Source organism: Onychostoma macrolepis, chromosome 17 (assembly GCF_012432095.1).
Source record: "Onychostoma macrolepis isolate SWU-2019 chromosome 17, ASM1243209v1, whole genome shotgun sequence".
In the NCBI taxonomy this organism is placed as follows: Eukaryota; Metazoa; Chordata; class Actinopteri; order Cypriniformes; family Cyprinidae; genus Onychostoma; species Onychostoma macrolepis.
Window position 1 is genome coordinate 22,206,125 of NC_081171.1, and position 21,767 is coordinate 22,227,891.

Genomic DNA, 21,767 nt, shown 5'->3' on the forward strand with positions numbered 1-21,767 from the left:
GTGAAAGTGAAATCAAACAATTGGTGTGTGGCTGACATTGTTTTGTACTCTACAAAATGTAGCTAATTATCAGTAGATTTTAGCTACAAAAATTTATCAAGACTTACAGTAAAATATTTACATTTTTCCAAAACATCTTTACATAAAAATACACATATGTACTTTCTGTTTATTGACACCTTAAATAAAATCGATCGATGCATTTTGAAGGCTTATAGCGCCTCCTTTAGGAAGCATATTGAATTACATACAGGGAAATTCTCACAATTGCAAATTTGCACATCTCACAATTGTGACCATTCCTATAATATTTAAGATTTTATATTTTTCAATTTAATTTAATAGACTGCAAAAAAATGTATTACAAACCTGTATGACAAAAAGAGACTCATCATTCACTAACATTGAGTATTTCCCATGTAAGTTTTACAGAACGTTACCCTATAATTTTAACATTGCACCTTATTATTTTTCTACATTATGACTGCCAATTTCAAAAGAAGTGGGCACACAATAAACACAGCAGCATAGGAAAATGTCCGGAACCATAGTTCCAGGGTTCAGTGTTTCCCGGCTCATTCTAGCGCTGCGCTCTCCCACAGCAGGCGGCGCTGAGCAGCTTTGTGGCTTGTAGTTTGATGCTGGAAGTGTGACAGGGCCATTCCGAGCAGACCAGGAGGTACGACATGGCACTAAACTTGACTATCAACAGTAGCAACCCACCTCTAGGTAAGTACACTTGCGATGTGTTTAATATACTCTAAACTACAATGCATTTTGCAGCTGTGCTCGATGGACTCGAAGGACTGACATGCAGAGTAACGTATCCTCGTGCCATCGTGGCACATCTAAAATGATCTGTCTCCCTTTCCCACCGTTTCATTGACTTCAGCTGCTTTAATTGTTAATAGATTAAAAACAAGAACAATGACAGTTGTAGTAGTTTGGTACTGCTTTAGTAAAAGTGAATCAGAAGGTTAATTTGTGCGTGTTTTCATGATTATGGCGGAGTTTTAAAGGTTTGCAGACACATACAGGGAAAAACGAAGAATATGTTTGAGCTTCTTTGATTCATGTTGATTTCAGAGGCGTTTCGTCATGTTTTTAAGATAGAAAAATGCTAATAAAGCTGCTGAATGACATTTATTGTTGGTGAGATGAATTGAAGTGCGCCATCCAGTGCTGGGCAAGCAGGGTCACTGGCTGATGCAAGTCATTTGAAAGATCTCAATCTGTTTACACCACACCTGTCTTTGAGCAGCGGGATTATTCAACTCTTTTGTCAGATATATTTGTTTGTGTATGTGTGTAATCATTATTATGGGCTCATATGATGAAGTGAAATCTGAAATTAAGTGGCCTTACTTACTAATATGTGTGCAAAACCAGTGGGAACACAGCAAACCGAAATCAAAATGGGTGTGACTGGTTTTATGCTCTCAGAAATTTTTGGTCAAATGTCAAATGAAATTCTGATGACTTGCATTTATGCATAAAGCAGAAAATGGCCATTTATGTAAAAGCTGTATGGAGGTTTCTCAGTACACTCAATTTAAATAAATCTATATTAGTAAATTCTGTAAACGGTGCTTATTGATATTAATGCAATTAAGTGTTAATGTGATATTAATTCCTTCAAGTTAATGTTGCTGATACAGATAATAATTGAAGACACAGAGTATGGGCATTTAATGCCAAATATATTGTTTTTAATCATATCAGATTCAAAATAAACATTTAACAAAGCCTTCAACAAGTGGAATGTGCATTTAAAAAAAACACGCTGAAGGAAAAGTTAAATAATTTTAAAAGCTTAGAAAATCTCATATAATCATCATATTGATTGATTGGTTGACTGTTTTGACACGTGCAAAAATATACATAGGCCTATATATTTTTATAATTTGACTTTTATACATTTAGCTGGCTAAAAATAAAATAAATGTTCATAAAGGCTTCTTCAGAGACACTGAACTAGATAATCCACATAAATGGTTTGCAAAGTAAATAATAAGTATAGAATCTAGATGGACCAGTTTGAGCAGATTGTTTTTTGTTTTGATGCCATCTCATTATGGGACCTTATAATAAAAGCACATCTGTTTTTGGTTCATTTTAGGTTGGGCTCTTTATTTTTGTTTGCTCGACCTCTCCCTAAGTTCACGGTTTAATTTATTATTGTGACAGTTTCGTTACTCCAGTTTAAAGAGTTTTTGTTGGCATGCATTTTATGTATCCAAAGCATTAGGCAAAGTAGTTGAAGGTATGTATGTGCAGTATACTATTAAGGGTTTTGGAAATAAATGGCCAAATGCAGGAACATGTAATTTTCATTTGCATGACTTTGCATACAGCAAGTACAGTATTAGATTTGCATTGACATTTTTCCCTGTAATTGACCTCTCTGCCTGTAGGGGCGCTGTTGACTGCTGAACATGTGAAGGGCAGTGTCAATCTCTCTGTGGAGGAGGGCAAGGACACCATGCTCCATGTCTCTGAGTAAGTATATGGCCTTGTATGCATATTTATATGCATATACATTCTGTCTTATTTCCCATTGCTGCAATCCTGTCTCTTTCAGTCAGGTGCAGTTCAGTGACGTCAACTCCATCACGCGTTATCTTGCACGAGTGGCTCCGGCGTTGGGACTCTATGGTTCTAACATGATGGAGCAAACTGAGGTTAGATTTGGGAATCATATACTGTGTTTTCACTGTCGCTCTATAAGAAATGACAAATATTTCATTGGTTTATGTTGACGACTTGCAGGTTGATCACTGGCTGGAGTTCAGTGCCCGTCGTCTCTGTGCTCAGTCAGATCTCTCTTCTGCTCTGGGGGATCTGGATAAAGCTCTGGCACTGAGAACCTTCCTGGTGGGTCGCAGTGTGACCCTGGCTGACCTCTGCGTCTGGGCTGCTCTCAAAGGTCAGTCATTTGGGTTTAAGATAAATTAGAAGACGTTTTATGCATAAATAGTTCTCAAAAGTCAATTTGGTGCTTCATCCACAGGAAATGGTGAGTCACAGGCCAAGCCAAACTCCTACCCTCATCTGTGCCGCTGGTTTTCGTTCCTGAGCTCTCAGGTGCCATTCAGTTCAGTGGGCAGTAAATGGGCCAGCAAGATCTCTGCCAGCAAGATCTCTACTATCAAAGCCACTGTGAGTATATTACCCACTGTAAATACGGTTGGCTTTCTGACTGGCTATTGCAGTTTTATGTGTTCTGTTAGGGGAAAGAAGTTTGAATTTTAAAGTTTGACATTTATTTTCACAGTTAAAATTAAAGCCAGCCTGGCAAAATGTCGAACATTGAACATACCTTATGTTAATGAAGTTCTTAATTAGTCCCAAATTATGTTTTTAGCCTGTGGAGAAGGAAAAAAAGCAGGATTTGGGAAAGTTTGTGGAGCTCCCTGGTGCTGAGATGGGAAAAGTAGTGGTGCGTTTCCCTCCTGAGGCTAGTGGGTAAGTAGTGTTTTCTATACAATGAAGATGAGTTCCAAAATATATAATCTCTTATGTTCACCAAAGCTGCATTTATTTGATCCAGAATGAAGTAATTTAAAGAATTTATCTTTACAACTCCTCAGATACCTGCACATCGGTCATGCCAAGGCAGCTCTACTCAACCAGCACTACCAGCTCAATTTCAAGGGCAAGCTCATCATGCGCTTTGATGATACCAATCCTGAGAAGGAGAAAGAGGACTTCGAGAAGGTATGATATTTTGCCCCCTTTCATACAGAATTGTGGTCTTTGTCCTCCAAAAAAACAAAAGCTGGGGGTTTCCTTTCACTAATTCTGGCAGAAAACCATATTTGAACCAGCATTTCTGGGATGAGCACCAAGCCTCAATACATGTCTGCAACATGCACATTATCCAAATATCCTTTGGCTAAGCTAACACCTTTTGCAACAGGTCATCTTGGAGGACGTGGCCATGCTGCAGATCAAACCGGACCAGTTCACCTACACAAGCGATCACTTTCCCACCATCCTGCGCATGGGAGAGAAACTTCTACAGGAGGGCAAGGCCTACATAGATGACACTCCTCCAGATGTCATGAAACAAGAAAGAGAGCAAAGGGTCGAGTCTAGCAACCGCAAGAACTGTGAGCATCACCAGTACTGATCTTATTATTTGTCTTCATCACAGGAAATGTGGTTTGTATTGAACATTTTGTCTATCTCAACAGCTGTGGAGAAGAACATGCAGATGTGGGAGGAGATGAAGAAAGGCACAGAGTTTGGTCAGACCTGCTGCATGAGAGCAAAGATCGACATGAATTCCAACAACGGCTGCTTGCGTGACCCCACACTCTTCCGCTGCAAGAACGCTCCTCATCCTCGCACCGGCAGCACTTACAAGTGAGTGAACATTACACATGTGGCAAGTTTCTGAATGTTGCCAATGATGGCTGATGTTCCTCTTCTTTTTTACGTCCTCCATCCAGAGTGTATCCCACATACGATTTTGCGTGCCCCATTGTGGACAGTGTTGAGGGGGTGACGCATGCCTTGCGTACCACTGAGTACCACGACAGAGACGAGCAGTTCTACTGGGTAATAAATGCCCTTGATTTGCGTAAACCATACATCTGGGAGTATGCCCGACTCAATCTTAACAACACTCTGCTCTCCAAGAGGAAGCTCACTTGGTTTGTCGACCAGGGCTATGTGGATGGCTGGTTTGTATCCCCCTCGCTATATTGACTTTATAGAAAAGAGCTCTTTTGGATTGCATGGTTAAACTTCTCTCTCCTTATCTTTCCTTCCTGCAGGGATGACCCTCGTTTCCCAACAGTCAGAGGTGTGCTACGTAGAGGAATGACTGTCGAGGGACTCAAACAATTTATTGCTGCTCAGGTATGTTTTTCTAACATTTAGAATGACTTTTGGGAAAGAATTCAAAATCTTTTGTGTAAATCACACATTTTATAAACAGTACTGACAACAATTTTATGTCACCATAAACCGTTATGTTTAACCATTTTAAGTAATGAATTATTACATTAAAAATACTAATTTTCTGCTGTGTGAATTTAGTTAATATTTTAATTTTTATTCTTCATTTATTTTATATACAGTATATATTTATTTATTTATTTTTCACTAGGGGTGTAAATCGGATGGTTCGTCACGAAACGATATCGGTTCTCATACCCAGCGATACGATATTTGCCGATACCTCAAAAAATTCTACGTTACGATTCGATTCGATACAGGAGTATATAGATCAATATATCGATATTATATACTTATTTAAATGCAATTTAATGATACTTTTATACCTATTTAAATGCTATTTTAACTCACAAATGCAACCAAAGTATATAACATGAACATTTATCTGAAATTTTCACGTCCTGTACCTCAATTGGGACATTCACCAAAAAAAAAAAAAATAGGCCTACACTTTTTTTTTTTTTTTTTTTTTATAGTTAAGAAAATAAACAATTCTGGCTAGGGCTGGGTATCGTTTAAAATTTTCGATACCAATACCTTGAGTTCGATACCGGTTCCTGAACGATACTTTTTTCGATACCAATTTTATGAAATCAGTTTTAACAAGATTACATTATTATTATTATTATTAAGATTATATTATATATTTTTTCAGCTTGTTGACATTTATATAGACTCAAAGCCTCATCTCCTGAGCCACTGCACAAAGGAACAAAATATATCCAACACAATAAATCAGTGCAAATAATTTTAATAAAGTTCAAATAGTTTTCCGTTTACACATCTGTTAGGCTACATTTACACTAGTGCGTGTTTGTTTTCAAACGCATAGCTCATACAGAATCATCATTTCTATTCATTTATTCTAGGTTGTTTCTAGACTTCAAGAAATTGAAAATCTTTATCCTCTTTCATAAGTGGGTGTTTTATTTTCTTTCACCATATGTTTTATTGTTATTAAATTCTGGTGTAGTATGTCTAATTATTTGAATGCATAAAGACTTAGTTTATTCAAATTTATTCTTAAAATAGCCTTATGAAATGTTTTATTTTTCCTCAGAAATTCTGTGTTCTGGTTTTCAAATGAAGGCATAAAACATTAATTTCATTTATCTTTAAATTATTGAAAATTTTGGCAAACAAAGTGTGTTTACTGTTACAATTAACACATGGAAGAAATGTTGTGTGATCATTACTTTAAAAAATAAGTTTTAATAATTTTAATAGTAGCTTGGTAGTAACAGTTTGTACATCAGGCATCCTCAGATCTAACCCTAATCAAACACACATCAGGATGCTAATCAGAGTCTACAAGATCATTAGAAAATCACAGGTAGGTGAGTTTGATCAGGGTTGGAGCTAAACTCTGCAGCAGATTGGCCCTCCAGGGAAAGATATGAGGAACCCTGTTGTACATTCTGCTGAACAATAGTAATGTATTTCTGCCGCAGTGTCTTCCAAGTTAAACCGAATTTATTTTGATGGGTTGCCGTGAATACCTTTACAGTTCTGTGTGTATATGATATTATGCTAGTTTTACTCAAATCAAATGGTAAAATGCTCATGAAGTGACTCTCAGAGCAGTTCTGGAGATGTTGTTCATGCGTTTACGTCCTCATTTAGTGAGACGGCAGACACTGAAATCACGGCGAGCGTCACACGCGCTTCAGTCTGTGTGTAGTAGCAGACTGCTCCTTACGCTTTCGAATCGCTCTCGCGGATGTCAAACACTGATCGATCTGCGCCGCGCCGCTTCTAGTCGAACACACCTAGTGCTGCAGGCTTATTGCCTCACTGACGTTGATGAGATTAACCCCGTAGATATCGAAATTTGGTACCGAACGAGACGTTTTTCGATACTCGATGGTATCGAGGCAATTCGGTCGGTGCCTAAAAAGTTTCGAAGTCGATACCCAGCCCTAATTCTGGCTGCTACTATGCCAGAAGCCAGCTGCTACTGGCAGCTCAGTCCAAAAAATATTTTCTACAGATAACCAAATTGCAAGCAATAGCAGAAAATAAATACAATAGAACAAAAAGAAACTTTAATGTACACTACAGAAATGTAATACTCAAATGTAAAATAACTGCATAGTCTTCACTGTATAAATTAAATATAGATTAATCATTTTTGATGTTGCAAAGGTTATTTTCAGTAGCAGTAAGCACTTGTATTTTTCTTTGACAGCATTAGATTTATTATTAGTTTGCTTTCACTTTAAGAACGAAAGCACAGATTTAATATACTTATACACATGCATTTTCTTTCTCAACTGTTTACATTGACATACTAACTGACTGTTTACTAGGATATTCGCCAAAACGCGCATTTTGATGTAATTTTGTCTGTATTTATTCATCCATGCACAAAAAGCGGAAGAGAGCTCAATTTAGTATTAGCGCAGTGTAGACGCGGCAGTCTGTGTGCGTGCGCAGAAAACTTCTCACACAGCATTCGACTGTTCCGCCAACAATCCGAGCGTCTTTTATGCTCGCCTCGTGCCTTCGGGCAGTCCTTATATCGAGTCCTGATACATGAGTTTGAACGAGAATGCACGCGTTGGCGGTAATGCATTGACAGACATTATGTGAAAATGTGGACAATGCCAAAATAAAGGTGCCTATTTATACTACAGATATCAATATTTTACGCGTGGCATCGATGCATCGTATCGTCAGACATCGTATTGATCCATATCGATGAATCATTGCACCCCATACAGTCACATACGCAGTCATGGCCAAAAGTATCGGCACCCTTGGTAAATATGATCAAAGGAGGCAGTGAAAATTAATCTGCATTGTTAATCCTTTTGATCTTTTATTTTTTTTTTAAATCACAAAAATCAAAAATACAGCAGTAAATTTCATTGTACACATGGGGTACTTTTTATCCCTGTGTTCACCAAACCCATCTTGAGTGTCTGCTGTTAAAAAGCTAATTTTTTTTGTTTTATCTGACCATAGAAGCCAGTCACATTTGAAATTCCAGTCGTGTCTGATAACTGAATATGCTGGAGTTTGTTTTTGGATGAGCGAGGTGAATTTTTCTTGAAACCCTCCCAAACAACATGTGGTGATGTAGGTGCTGTTTGACAATTTTTTTAAGGTTTTCTGAGCCCGAGACTCAACTATTTTCTGCAATTCAGCTGTGGTCCTTGAAGAGTCTTTGGCCACTCAAACTCTCCTTCTCACTGTGCATTAGGACAATATAGACACACGTCCTCTTCCAGGCAGTTTCGTAACATTTTATGTTGATTGGAAATTCTTAATTATTGTCCTGATGGTGGAAATGGGAATTTTCACTGTTATAGCTCTTTTCTTAAAGCCACTTCTATAATTTGTGAAGCTCAATTATCTTTTGCTGCACATCAGAAATATATTATTTGGTTTTTCTCATTGTGACTGGTGATTAAGGGAATTTAAGCTTTGTTTTCCCTCCTATTTATATTTCTGTGAAACAGGAAGCCATGGCTGGATAATTTCATGTTCATAATCACCCTGGAGTGCTCAAAATTGTGAATATGAATGGGAATATACTTCAGAGATATTTTACTCATAAGAATTTCTAGTGGTGCCAATAATTGTGTCCGAGTATTTGAGAAAAACATTTATTTCATAATGATATTTACCCCCCATTTTAAATTCTTATTATCCAATGAAAGATTTGATTTTTGTGAATTTTTAAAATAAAAGATCAAAAGGATTAACAATGCAGATTAATTTTCGCAGCCTACTTTGATCCTTTTTACCAAGGGTGCTGATATTTTTGGCCATGACTGTATGTGTGTGTATATATATATATATATATATATATATATATATATATATATATATATATAAAATATAAAATTCAGGGTTTTATCCACATGTACAGTCTTTACACTTCAGGATTGTTTATTTAATCAAACTCAGTTTTTTTCAATTTTTTGTTTTCTGCCCTTTCCTCTCTGTCACAGGGAGGCTCGAGATCTGTAGTCAATATGGAGTGGGACAAGATCTGGGCATTCAACAAAAAGGTAAATATTAAAACCTTGCCAGGGTTCATCGTGGCTGCACCTGATCTCCAGGTGGTCCTTGTCATCCCATTCATTCACTAGTTTAAAAACCTTAAATTGAACAGCTGGCTAACATCTCTGCACTTTCCCAGTGATATTCTGTCAAGCAAAACTTTATTTTGAAGTTAATTTTCAAGACTTTAGCCTCTAAGCTCACCAGCCTCTCTGCGTTCACCTTTAGTGCTCTACTCAGTCTTGCTCTTTTACATTTGCACGTCTCTTTCTCTCCCACTTTTCTCATTCTCTGTGACTAACTTACCTAATTGCACTTGCATTTAATTGTTTTTTAAAGTCCGAAAAATGGATATTTTCTTAAAATTAATTTAACAGGAACCACTGTTTCTGTGTTGCTGTTATTGTGCTTTCATGTTTATTCAATTCATATTCAAGCCATCATCTTTCAAAAGCTGCGCTCATGTTTGTAATTCTACATCTGACATGGATCATCTGCACTTCATTTCTTGCGTCAAGCATGTCCAGAGCTCTTTAACACTCTGCTCATTACTGCAAGCTTCAGCCTTCTCTCCTTTTCTTGGTTTGGCACCATTCATTTTCTCATCCGTTTCTTTAATGAAAGAGTTCTAAAGAAAATAATTCTGTCATTTACATACATTTTCATTTTTGGGTGAATGGTTTCTTTTAATGGATTTTTCACTCAAAAATGACAATACGAAAAAGTATCTCATCCATTTAGCACCATCAACCCTTGGTACTAATTTGTCTAAGAGCAGGAATGTTGTTGTTTTTGAAGCCAGGATCTAAAGCCTCTTAATTTGTTCAGAGACATTATAGCCATTGGTTTAAGTTTCTTCTAATGGAGTTACCTTGACAAAACAAAGTGGTCAAAGTGGCCTGCTTTAGGTGATTGTGATATCACATTGAAGCATTTCGCGTTCTGTCTGTCTCTGAGCTCTGTGTCCCCTGCTCTGCATTAAAGTGCATCTCACTCTTCTGTTTACAAGCTGCCAGTTAGCTGTAAAAAGGTACTCCTACTCCTCTTCCTCTTGTTCCTCTTCCTCAAGTTTCCCTTGCCCCCTGCATTGTCTGTTCCTCGTTTCCCTCTAACTTTCTGTTCCCTGATCTGTGGCTTTCACAAAAGCCTAGATTATTCATCTGGCAGAATATTTATTCTGGCATGGATCCTTAACTCAAAAAATGAAAGATCTCATCATTTAGTCATTCTAAACCTTTACGATTTCCTTTATTCTGTGGAACACAAATATTTCGCTGTTTCCTGGCTGCTGTCTTAACATAAAACAAAAGTTTGACCTTACAGAAAAAAGCACACTCACTAGTGCAGTAGGTCTGTCTGCACTGAGAATCATAATTCATTAAATAAAGACCAGATTTCAGTTAATTTTACATATAGTACATGGGTAGTTGACAAATAAAAATTGGACTGTGACCTATGGTGTGACAACAAAAATGTAGGGAAAAAAAAAAAAATGTAACGTACAAATAACATGTGAAAATTGTATCTTCATTCTTAGTTACAAATAGCATTTTTTTTTTTTTTTACACTTTTGCTGTCACACCATAGGACACATTGATGCGTCAGCTACCCACATACTGTGAATTTGACACAGCATAGCTTGAAATCCAGGATACTCCAAGTTTGTCACTCATGCATGTCCGTTTGGACAGCCTGGTCTGTAATCATGCTCCTTTTTCCCTTCTGACTTCCTCACATATGCAGCTTTTGTCTGTGTTTGTGCTATTGCTCATTTCCTCCCCTCATACAGCTTCTGGCAGATTCTATAGAAAGTGAAAATACATTTAGAGCAATTCATGTTGTTCAGTCAAACTTAATTTAGCTTTAGCACTCCCCGCTGACATGTTTCAAACCTTTTGCTTTTGATTTCTTTCTGAAACCCTGTTAATGGAGGTTAACCCCCATGTCCCCGTTAGAGAAAATAAATACATACTCTGTTGATGTTGTAAACCTACTGAAATAAAGGCTGCAAGCATCAATTATGCACCTCTATGGCTGTAACAGTCTGTTCGGTGCAGTGTTTTTGGCTTCCCCTGCTCATCATTTCACTCTTCTCTACCTGTCCTCACTCATCCGGTTTCATCTGTCGATCCATACAGAGCAGTGTGAGACCAAAGAAGCTTTGGTGGTTTTATGTGGGATCTTATCTAAAGAATCATTTTCTCCCCTCTCTCTCGCCCTCCCTGTATAGGTCATTGACCCAATAGCCCCAAGATACACTGCCCTACTAAGCTCGCAAGTCGTTCCAGTCTGCGTTTCTGAGGCCAAGGAAGAGATGAAAGAGGTTGCCAAACATCCCAAGGTAATAAAAACCGCAATCACACACATCTAAGGAACTTGTCTGTGCCATAAAAAATATTTTTAGTAACTGTCACAGTCATTGAGAGACATATTATGTGACTCACATCCTATCTGCAGAATGCAGATGTGGGAATGAAGCCAGTGTGGTACGGGCCAAAGGTCTTTATTGAGGGTGCGGACTCAGAAACTTTCACAGAGGGTGAGACTGTCACCTTCATCAACTGGGGAAACATCATCATCACCAAAATTCACAGGTAAAACTCTCAAAAAATGTTTACAGCAGACAAGCATAGAATTAAATGTGAATTAAGGTGAATGAAACACAATTTTCGTTGCAGCTCCCTCCAAAAATATACATACCCCCTCACTTTTTGTGCTCTGGCACCAACCCTTTTAAAATTTAAAATGACTTATTTTTTTTTAATATGTATTTTAAAAATGTAATTTATTCCTGTGATGGCAACGATTAACTTTTAGCAGCTATTAAGAAAATAATTTTAAAAACAATTTGTAACATGTCTTTACTGTGATTTTAGCTCTGTTTATTCTGTCGTTGCTGTATAAAGGTATTTAAAAAAAAATAAATTACTGATCCCAAACTTTTGAATGAATTTTGTCTTGGTGTCTGCAGGGATGCCAGTGGAGCGATCACGTCACTAGATGGTCGTCTGAACCTGGAGAACACTGATTATAAGAAGACCACTAAGATCACCTGGCTCGCTGAGTCTAGCCGTGCTCCATTTGTGCCCACTGTCTGCGTCAACTACCATCACCTCATTACCAAACCGGTTTTAGGCAAGGATGACGATTTCAAGGCTTACATCAACAAGAACAGCAAGGTGTGGTACTCAAGTCTGTTGGGGTGTTGTCTGGGTTTCTGTGGTAACAGTGGATTTTTAGTGATGGGAACATAAAAAAAAATCACATTCTTTCACTCTCAGTTCTGTTCAGGACTCCTTTTGTGAAAAATAAATACGTAATACATAAATGGCTTTTTGCAATGTGATGAATAGACAGAATTATATGAGCTTAACTGTATGTTCATCATAATTACACACTTGGCACTACATTACACAAGTAAGTGCAAAAATACAATACCATTCACAAGTCTCTCATGCTCACCAAGGCTACATTTATTTGGCCAAAAATACTGTAGAAAACAATAAAATTGTGAGATTTTATTTTATTTTTTTAATGTTTTTTAAAATAACTTTTTTCTCTTTTAATATATTTAAAAAATGTAATTTATTACTCCAGACTTTAGTGTCACATGATCCGTCAGAAGCTATTCTAATATGCTGATTTGGTGCTCAGGATAATTTATTATTATAATCAATATTGTGATGCTTAATGTATTTGTGGAAACCATAATATATTTTTAGAATTCTTTGAGTAGAAGAACAATGAAAAACAAGAAGAAAGTATTAATTTCTTAACACTTGTACATATATTATTTTAATTTTGATGTGTATTAAAGTGAATACTTTGTTTCCAGATAGAGGAGAAGATGTTTGGAGACCCTTGCCTGAAGGACTTGAAGAAAGGTGACATCATACAGTTGCAGAGACGGGGTTTCTATATCTGTGATCAGCCTTATGAGCCAATCAGGTTACACCTCTAATTTGTTCAACACAGTCTTATGAATAATAAACTGTTTTAACTGTCTGTTTTTGTGCTCAGTTTATAGTTTGACCTCTTTGTTTAGCCCTCACAGCTGCAAGGAGAGTCCCTGTGTCCTGCTCTACATCCCAGACGGACACACAAAAGAGATGCCCACTGCTGGCTCCAAGGACAAGAGTAAGAGCCAGACGGCTGCTAAACCTGTGAGCACAAAATTGGATCATCTATTCGTTCTCTTAATTACTTTGTTTTCAAATGTTGAAGAAAATGATCGCTCTATTCATATTGTTCAGGTGAAGGCAGAGTCTGTTCCTTTGAGCAAAGCCAAACAGGCTCCTGTCTCCAGCCCAGCTCCGGCGGCACCAGGAGACTCTTCTGCCCTATTCTCCACCATTACAGCTCAGGGAGACCTGGTCAGGCAGCTCAAGACAGACAAGGCCCCTAAAGAACAAGTGGATGCTGCTGTAAAGCAGCTCTTGGCTTTGAAATCTGAGTTTAAACAACTGACCGGACAGGAGTACAAACCTGGCATAGCTCCACCTACATCTGCCCCAGCATCGAAGAGCTCCGCCCCCACCCCTGCAGCGGGAAGTCCAAGCCCTGCCTCCACCGGTTGTCCATTCACTCGTGTTGCTGAGCAGGGAGAGGTGGTCAGAAAACTGAAGGCTGAAAAAGCACCCAAGGTCTGTTTCTCTCGCTGTTGCAAGCTGTCTACCTAGACAGCATTTTCTAGCCACACTTCTGCATTCTAAGCAGGTTGCCAGATTAACGACACCAACAGAAACGAGCGCACATGACGATGAATACAATTAAATGCGCTGTGTTTTCCGCCAACTGGCAACCCGGGGTGCCGAAATACAATTGGGTAAACTGGCAGTGGGCGGGTTTCACAAACCATAACACAAACAGACATTCCGGGCCGGAATACACATTTTCAAAGGAGAATAACTGTAGCATTGTTTTTAAGATAAACAAGTATGTTAACTTAGCATGTTTCTTAAATACCTGCAAACATATTATGGTATTTTTATGCTTTAGTAGAGTCAAAATCCTACATACAGCACCTTTAAGGTGTGGATACATTCTCAAAATTATGCAGGCAAAAAAAGGCTATTGTTAAATAACCTAAAAGTGGTAGTTATAACCCTTAAGTTGTTCCAATTCTGTATCAGTTTCTTTCTTCTGTAGAACACAAAATATTTTGAAGAATGTCATGTCTGTTAGCAGTTTAGACCTTCTTGTAACTGCAACTGAACGTGTCTTCCTCATTATACAGGAGCAAGTAGATGCTGCAATAAAACAGCTCTTGGCTCTCAAAGCTGAGTTTAAACAGCTCACTGGTCAAGACTACAAACCAGGCATGGCTCCTCCCACAGCATCTCTCCCACAATCCGCCCCTTCATCTGACTCCTCCCCTGCAGCCATATATGGGCATGTGTCCGATCAAGGGGAGCTGGTCAGAAAGCTGAAAGCAGAGAAAGCACCAAAAGTGAGACCATAGTTGCATTTATTTTCTAATGACATGATATAACAATTCTTAAAATATATTTTAATATTCCGTATGATTACTGTTGTTATTAATAACGAAAAAGTTATAAATGATAACCAAAAATATTTTGCTGTGGTGATTTCAGGAAACACAGTGTGTAATTGATTGTAAAGCATGATTTTTTTCTTTTTTTTTCTTTCCTCCCCAGGACCAGGTTGATGCAGCAGTAAAGCAGCTTTTGGCTCTGAAAGCAGAATATAAGCAGGTGACAGGGCAGGAATACAAACCCGGAGTCCCCCCCGCTGGTGCTGCTCCATCAGCTCCAGCTCAGCCTGCCGCCACCACCCCTGTTGTGTCTGACTCTTCTGACAGCTCTCCTAAGGCTATTTATGATCGTGTCTCTCAACAAGGAGACCTTGTGAGGAAATTGAAAACAGAAAAGGCACCCAAGGTTTTTTAACTTATTTCAGTTTTGCTCAGAATTTTTTTAGTATCTGAGTTTAAAGCGATCGTATTCAACAATTACTCATATTTTTACAGGATCAGATAGATGCTGCAGTGAAGGAGTTGCTGAGACTTAAAACCGAGTACAAGCAGCAAACCGGACAGGATTACAAACCAGGCGCGCCTCCATCCTCAGGCCCCGCCCCTGTACAATCCAGCCCTGCCCCATCCCAGTCTAGCTCCTCCCAGCCTCAATCCAGCTCCTCCCCTCAGGCTCAAGCACTGTTTACAGACATAGCCCAGCAGGGGGAGCAAGTGAGACGGCTTAAAGCAGAGAAAGCTCCCAAGGTTGGTTTGCATTTGTTTGCAATATGTAATTATTAATGTGGCTTTATTTTTGTGCACATGTGATTCTAATATGTTTTTAGGAGCAAGTTGATAAAGCAGTGAAGACTCTGCTTGAACTGAAGGGTCAGTATAAAGCCCTCACTGGAGAGGAGTACAAGCCTGTGACCACTCCAGGAACCTCAGGGAACACGGGAGGAGAAGATAAGAGCCGTAAGGAGCGGGAGAACAAGTCTGAGAAGCAGGGAGGAGGAGGAGGAGGAGGAGGACGTAAACCGCAGAAAGGAGGAGAGAAACCTCAACAAAGTCAAGACCCTGGAGCAGGAGGAGCTGGAGACGGCCAGGGGCCAAAGAAACAGACACGGTGAGAGACAAAATCACAGTGCTGAGCTGTCAGATACCCTATATGTGGTTCCACAAGATGTTGATAACTGTTTGAATGGAGACATGAGAAAGTTTTGCAGTTGTTTTAGTACTGCCACAACTGGTTTAGTCCTCCAAGACTAAACCCTAAACACAGTCTGTTCTGTCTGAATGTCTTTTTCAGACTTTAAGCTGTGTTTATGAACACTTCACTGAAAAAAAAATCAGTTATGCTTTAAGGGAATGTGGCATTTGCAAGCAGGAACGGTAAATTAATTTACTTTGTGTTTCTCAAATGTAGGCTGGGACTAGAGGCAAAGAAAGAGGAAAACCTGGCTGATTGGTACTCACAGGTACACTTTGTTCACATAATTTTGTAAACTGTTGGAGAACTGTTTTGTTTTTACAGAAATCATTGTTTTTGTTGTTTTCAGGTGATCACCAAGGCTGAGATGATCGAGTATTACGATGTCAGCGGCTGTTACGTGTTGAGGCCCTGGTCTTACGCTATCTGGGATGCCATCAAAGAATTCTTTGACCGGGAGATCAAGAAGCTGGGTGTGGAGAACTGCTACTTCCCCATGTTTGTTTCTCAGGCTGCCCTGGAGAAAGAGAAGACCCACATTGCAGATTTTGCTCCAGAGGTGAGGAGATGGAAATTAAGGAATGAAAAGATATGAGCAACGTTTAATACTTATATATTTGTCATTAATATTATTTAGCAAGGATGCAATAAGTTGATTTAATAATGACAGCAAAAACATTTGAAATGGAAAAGTATCACATTTTCACAAAAAAATAAGCAGCACAACTGTTTTAAACATTGATAATAAAAATAATGTTTTATTTGAATACCAAATCAGGATATTAGAATGATTTCTGAAGGATCTAGTGACGCTGGAGTAATGATGCTGAAAATTCAGCTTTGTCCAGGGTTCCCACGGGTCCTTGAAATCCTTGAAAGTTTGTGAACCTGCTAAAAAATTTTCAAGGCCCTGGAAAGTTTTTGAAAATAAACAAACATAGATACAGGTCCTTGAAAATTCCATATTATTCCCTCCGTTCCGCTAATGTGTTATTTCGCCAACACTTTGTGCATACTAGCTTGCTTGATTTACGTTGCACATTTATGCGTTATGTTAAGTGTTTCCCACGTGAAGTACTTTGTGTTGTTCGTTGCCATGATGTTTACACGCACACGAAACTACTAAGATGATACCACAACGTTTCACAGACACACAGTGAAACATTGCAAAAATAGGCTGAAACCGCTGAAACGTGATGACTGGAAAATGCAAGTTTCAAGATATTTGGCTCACCAAAGAAGATTACAAAGAATGGCTTGCCAGAGATCCAAAGGATGTAATGTTGAATTGCTTTGCTTGTTAAGATAATGTAAAGCCATGAGGCAAGAAAAACCTAAAAGCATATTCATATATCTTAAAACTTCTGGTTACATGAGCCTAAGCTCTTTTCAATAAAATCCATGCAAAAGTTAATATCAGATCATTTTAGAATACAGTATAGTATGTACCAAATATTATTCAATTTTATGCAAAACAGAAATACGACAAATATCAGATTTCTGTCATATGGCCAAAAATAAATGCAAAAAAAAAAAATAATTGCTATTTTGTATAGTTGTGTTTGACGCATGAAAACTGTAACAATGTATCTTAAAAGGTGACGCGATGTAACCTTTGCTCTCACTTGAAATGTGTCCCCACATTAAGTCCTTGAATTTGAGGGTATTGGACCTGGAAAGTCCTTGAAAGGTCCTTGAATTTGAAGTTAACCAAGTTTTGGGAACCCTGTTTGTCATCACAGGAATAAATAACATTTTAAAATATATTACAATAGAAAACAGTTTTTTTAAAATGTATTTATTTCACAATATTATTGTTTTACTGCATTTTGATTAAATGTTTTATATACACACACACACTGTATATGTATGTATGTATATATATATATATATATATATATATATATATATATATATATATATATATATATATATATATGGATAATTGGAAGTTATTATGGTGGATCATAGAGTATAATGTAATATTTGGGCTTATCAGTGTGCCGAACTTCAACTCAGATTTGTGCGTTTTATCTGCAAATGTCTTTAGGTTGCTTGGGTGACAAGATCAGGAAAGACAGAGCTGGCGGAACCCATTGCTGTGCGTCCCACTAGTGAGACAGGTGAGCAACTGCAGCTGTATCATACATGGACTGGATTATCATCTGTTTATTATCTATTTATTAAATTCAATCCCTTCTTTGATTGATGTAGTCATGTATCCTGCCTATGCCAAGTGGGTTCAGTCACACAGAGACCTGCCAATCAAACTCAACCAGTGGTGCAACGTCGTGGTCAGTTTTAGCCTCAGTCGTACACTTTTGCAAGCAAATTTAAATTAAGGGCTGTGTCTTCACTCCACTTTTGCTTTTTTCAGCGTTGGGAGTTCAAACACCCCCAGCCCTTCCTGAGGACCAGAGAGTTCCTTTGGCAGGAGGGACACACAGCGTTTGCAACCAAAGAGGAAGCCGTAGAGGAGGTAAGATGTGATCTATCACACCTCACTCACAGCTTACTATTTACATGCAGATCCAGAAGTAATTTGTACCGTGTTTCTGACTCTCCTACTCTTTCATCGGTCATGTGTGCAGGTTCTGCAGATTCTGAACCTGTATGCTCGAGTGTACGAGGAGCTGATGGCCATCCCTGTGGTCAAGGGCAGGAAAACAGAGAAGGAGAAGTTTGCAGGAGGAGACTACACCACCACTGTGGAGGCTTACATCTCAGCAAGCGGCAGAGCTATTCAGGTTAGCCTTTAACTTGCAAAACCTCCAGATACTCCTAATTTACAATCTTTGTTTGGTCTGTTTAACTACTTTAAAGGGATAGTTCACCCAAAAAGAAAATTCTGTCACTAATTACTCACCCTCATGAAACTAAAATGACTGTGAAACACATTTTATTGGATTGTACTGTTTTTAATGCAAATAGACATCGGTTTTATTCAGAGGTGTGTCTAACTGATTTATTTAAAATTTATCACCTGAATGTATTTTAGAATTTTGTCTAGTGTACATCTGAAATGTCTTTTTATAGCTTTTTGTTAATTGTATACCTTGTATAATTTATTCAGAGATTGCCATGAAAATAGTTTTGATGCTGGCATGGCATTAAAAAGTGAATAAATAAAATAAATAAATAATCATGTCGTTCCAAACCCGTAAGACCTTTGTTGTTCTTCAGAACACAAATTAAGATATTTTTGATGAATTTCGAGAGCTTTCTGACCCTGCATAGACAGCAAAAAAAGTTCAAGGCCCAAAGAGGTAGTAAACGCATAGTTAAATTAGTCCATATGACCTCAGTGGTTCAACCATAATTGTATGAAGCTATGAGAATACTTTTTGTGTGCAAAGAAAACAAAAATAATGAATTTATTCAACTTTTTTTTTTCTCTTCCCTGTCAATCAGGAGTGAGTAATTAATGACAGGATTTTTATTTTTGGGTGAACTATCTGTGTAAATATTTATTTAGAAAAAATAAGAAGAATAAAATATAGTATGGCTGGGAATTGCCATAAATCTTCCAATTTGATAATATAAGGACATTTGGCTGCCATTTCAATATGTATTTCAATGTTATTTATTTTAATGCATTTACTATTTTATTTATACATTTTGTTTATTGATGTCCTCAGTGTTGATTTTTTTTTTTTTGTTTAACTTGAAACAATTATGTAAATAAAATAATATATAATAAATGTAAATAAATAATGCATTAAAATAAAATGTAAGTAAAATAATGTAATTATAAAAGTACTGTTTAAAATAATACCTAATACAATTAATACTAATCTAAAACTTTAATTAATACTAATTGAAATGTTTTTCAAATTAGTTAAAAAAAATATATAAATAGTAAATAAAGTAAAAACATTCTCCTCTGTTCACTAAGCACTTAAGAAAAAAAACAGACTGTTTACTTAAGTTGCGCAAAGGACAATATCCAGAGCATGTGTCTTGAGCCAAACTTCTTTCATCTGGATACGGCATCTTAAAAACACTTGAGGCGATGCAAACCACCTGAGACACAAACGTAATGGTCGAAAGTTGTCCATCTAGCACACGTAGAAAAACAATGAAAAAGATCTCAGAGTTAGACACATCTCCACTGCTCCAGAGAGATGGTTACTTTTTATTGTATCAGTCATTTTATTATTACCTTGTTAGCATTTATTGTAGTAGCATCAAAAGTACTGCAGTAAGATCTGAAACTCTCCTCATCACTCGCAGGGTGCTACATCTCATCACCTGGGCCAGAACTTCTCCAGGATGTTTGAGATCGTCTTTGAGGACCCTAAGAGACCAGGTGAGAAGCAGCTGGCCTACCAGAACTCCTGGGGCATCACCACACGAACCATCGGAGTCCTGACGATGGTTCATGGAGACAACATGGGCCTGGTGCTGCCACCCAGAGTAGCATGTCTACAGGTACGCTGGAGATCCATCATTTCTTCTTCCTGTTTATAATGGATCATATAATTGTATTCACACTTACACTGTGATTTGCAGGTTGTCATCATTCCTTGTGGCATCACAGCCACTCTCCCAGAAGCAGAGAAAGAGCTCCTGTTGGCCCAGTGCTCCAAATATCTTTCTAGACTACAGAAGGCCGACATCAGAGTCAAGGCAGACCTGCGTGATAATTACTCACCTGGCTGGAAGTTCAATCATTGGGAGCTGAAGGTATGGAGGTTCTCTCTTGCTGCATAATCATAACAAAAAAACAAAACAAAGGCTTTATGTCTGACTTCCTGTTTTCTGAATGCAGGGTGTGCCCATAAGGTTGGAGGTTGGGCCAAAGGACTTAAAACAGGGTCAGTTTGTAGCAGTAAGAAGAGACACGGGGGAAAAGCTCACTGTGCCAGAGGCTGACGCTGAGAAGAAGATCCTAAACCTTTTGGAAGAGATCCAGAACAACCTCTTTAAACGGTACAAACACCTGCTGACCTGGTATCACCACATTAGAGCTCTGTCAATTCAATCATGCAGAATGACTTAGGATTTGTTAACTTGTCACAGGGCCTCTGATGATTTGAACAAACACATGGTTGTGGCTGATACGATGGAGCAATTCCAGAAAGATCTGGACCAGGGAAGAGTAAGTAAACAATGTGGATCCAGAGCGTTTTGGTCCCTTTTTTTTTTTTTTTTTTTTTTTTTTTTTTTTAGAAATTTGCCTAATTCATATAATTTCTCCCAGATTGTGCAGATTCCCTTCTGTGGAGGCATTGAGTGTGAGGACTGGATTAAGAAGATAACAGCCAAGTAAGAGATCAGTCCATGCTTTTGGGTTGTTATTCCTTGATAACCTGTATTCTGATACCTGATACTATATTTTTGAAATATTTCAATTCCAAGGACCTCTAAATTAAATGTTTCATGGGATTTTCTTGGGAGATGTGGTTACCATTAACACTCAGTTTCCTGTGTCCTCAGGGATCAAGACCTGGAGCCTGGTGCACCTTCAATGGGAGCCAAGAGTCTGTGTATCCCCTTCGAGCCCTTGAAGGTCCTGCAGGCCGGTCAGATGTGTGTCAGCGGCAAAGAGCCTGCGCAGTTCTACACGCTGTTTGGTCGCAGTTACTGAGACAGATTTTCATCCCTAAAATGACTCACCTTCTCCCCTTGTCAAATGCACTTGCAGAATAACTCTTAAGACATCTGTCATCTCCTCTAACCACTCAAAATACTGCTTTTTACTATATTTTAGAGGAATCCCCTTTATTTTTCTGGTCACAGGTTTACTAGCTGACAGGCAGAGAATTTTAGGCTGAGATTAGATGTTCTTTGCAGCCATACTAAACCTTTGCACATTTTTGTCCTAAATAAATGTCTGACAATTGTAATGAACTAAACATTATCTGTAACATTATCTGTAATAAAGGGATTCTTAATTTCTATCAGCTTTTTTGTGCTCGTCATGACTGTTGTATCTGGTTTGTGTACATGGGGATCAGAGATCTTTTCTAAAATTATATAACATACTCCACACACCAAGGCAATTTACTAGATTTGTATTTCATATTGCAATGCTGATCAATAATTGACCAATATTCTGAACTCTCTCGCTCTCTCTCTATATATATTTTATCATTTAAATTT

The 21,767-nt window shown here is 38.0% G+C and overlaps 1 protein-coding gene across 1 annotated transcript; it reads left to right on the top strand.

Moving 5' to 3' along the window:
- The first annotated feature begins 571 nt into the window (after nt 1-571).
- Nucleotides 572-21,568, top strand: eprs1 (glutamyl-prolyl-tRNA synthetase 1). The gene is made up of 34 exons (XM_058749689.1): nt 572-729; nt 2,415-2,499; nt 2,582-2,681; nt 2,770-2,926; nt 3,011-3,159; nt 3,365-3,465; nt 3,591-3,717; nt 3,920-4,112; nt 4,197-4,368; nt 4,455-4,688; nt 4,782-4,866; nt 8,925-8,984; nt 11,207-11,317; nt 11,434-11,570; nt 11,948-12,155; nt 12,812-12,924; nt 13,022-13,139; nt 13,230-13,619; nt 14,213-14,425; nt 14,634-14,876; nt 14,966-15,217; nt 15,298-15,578; nt 15,879-15,930; nt 16,012-16,221; nt 17,713-17,785; nt 17,877-17,956; nt 18,040-18,141; nt 18,254-18,409; nt 19,896-20,093; nt 20,175-20,348; nt 20,434-20,594; nt 20,685-20,763; nt 20,866-20,930; nt 21,102-21,568. The coding sequence occupies exons 1-34, from the start codon at nt 687-689 to the stop codon at nt 21,250-21,252; spliced, it is 5,073 nt and encodes a 1,690-aa protein (XP_058605672.1). The 5' UTR covers nt 572-686; the 3' UTR covers nt 21,253-21,568.
- The last annotated feature ends 199 nt before the right edge of the window (nt 21,569-21,767 follow it).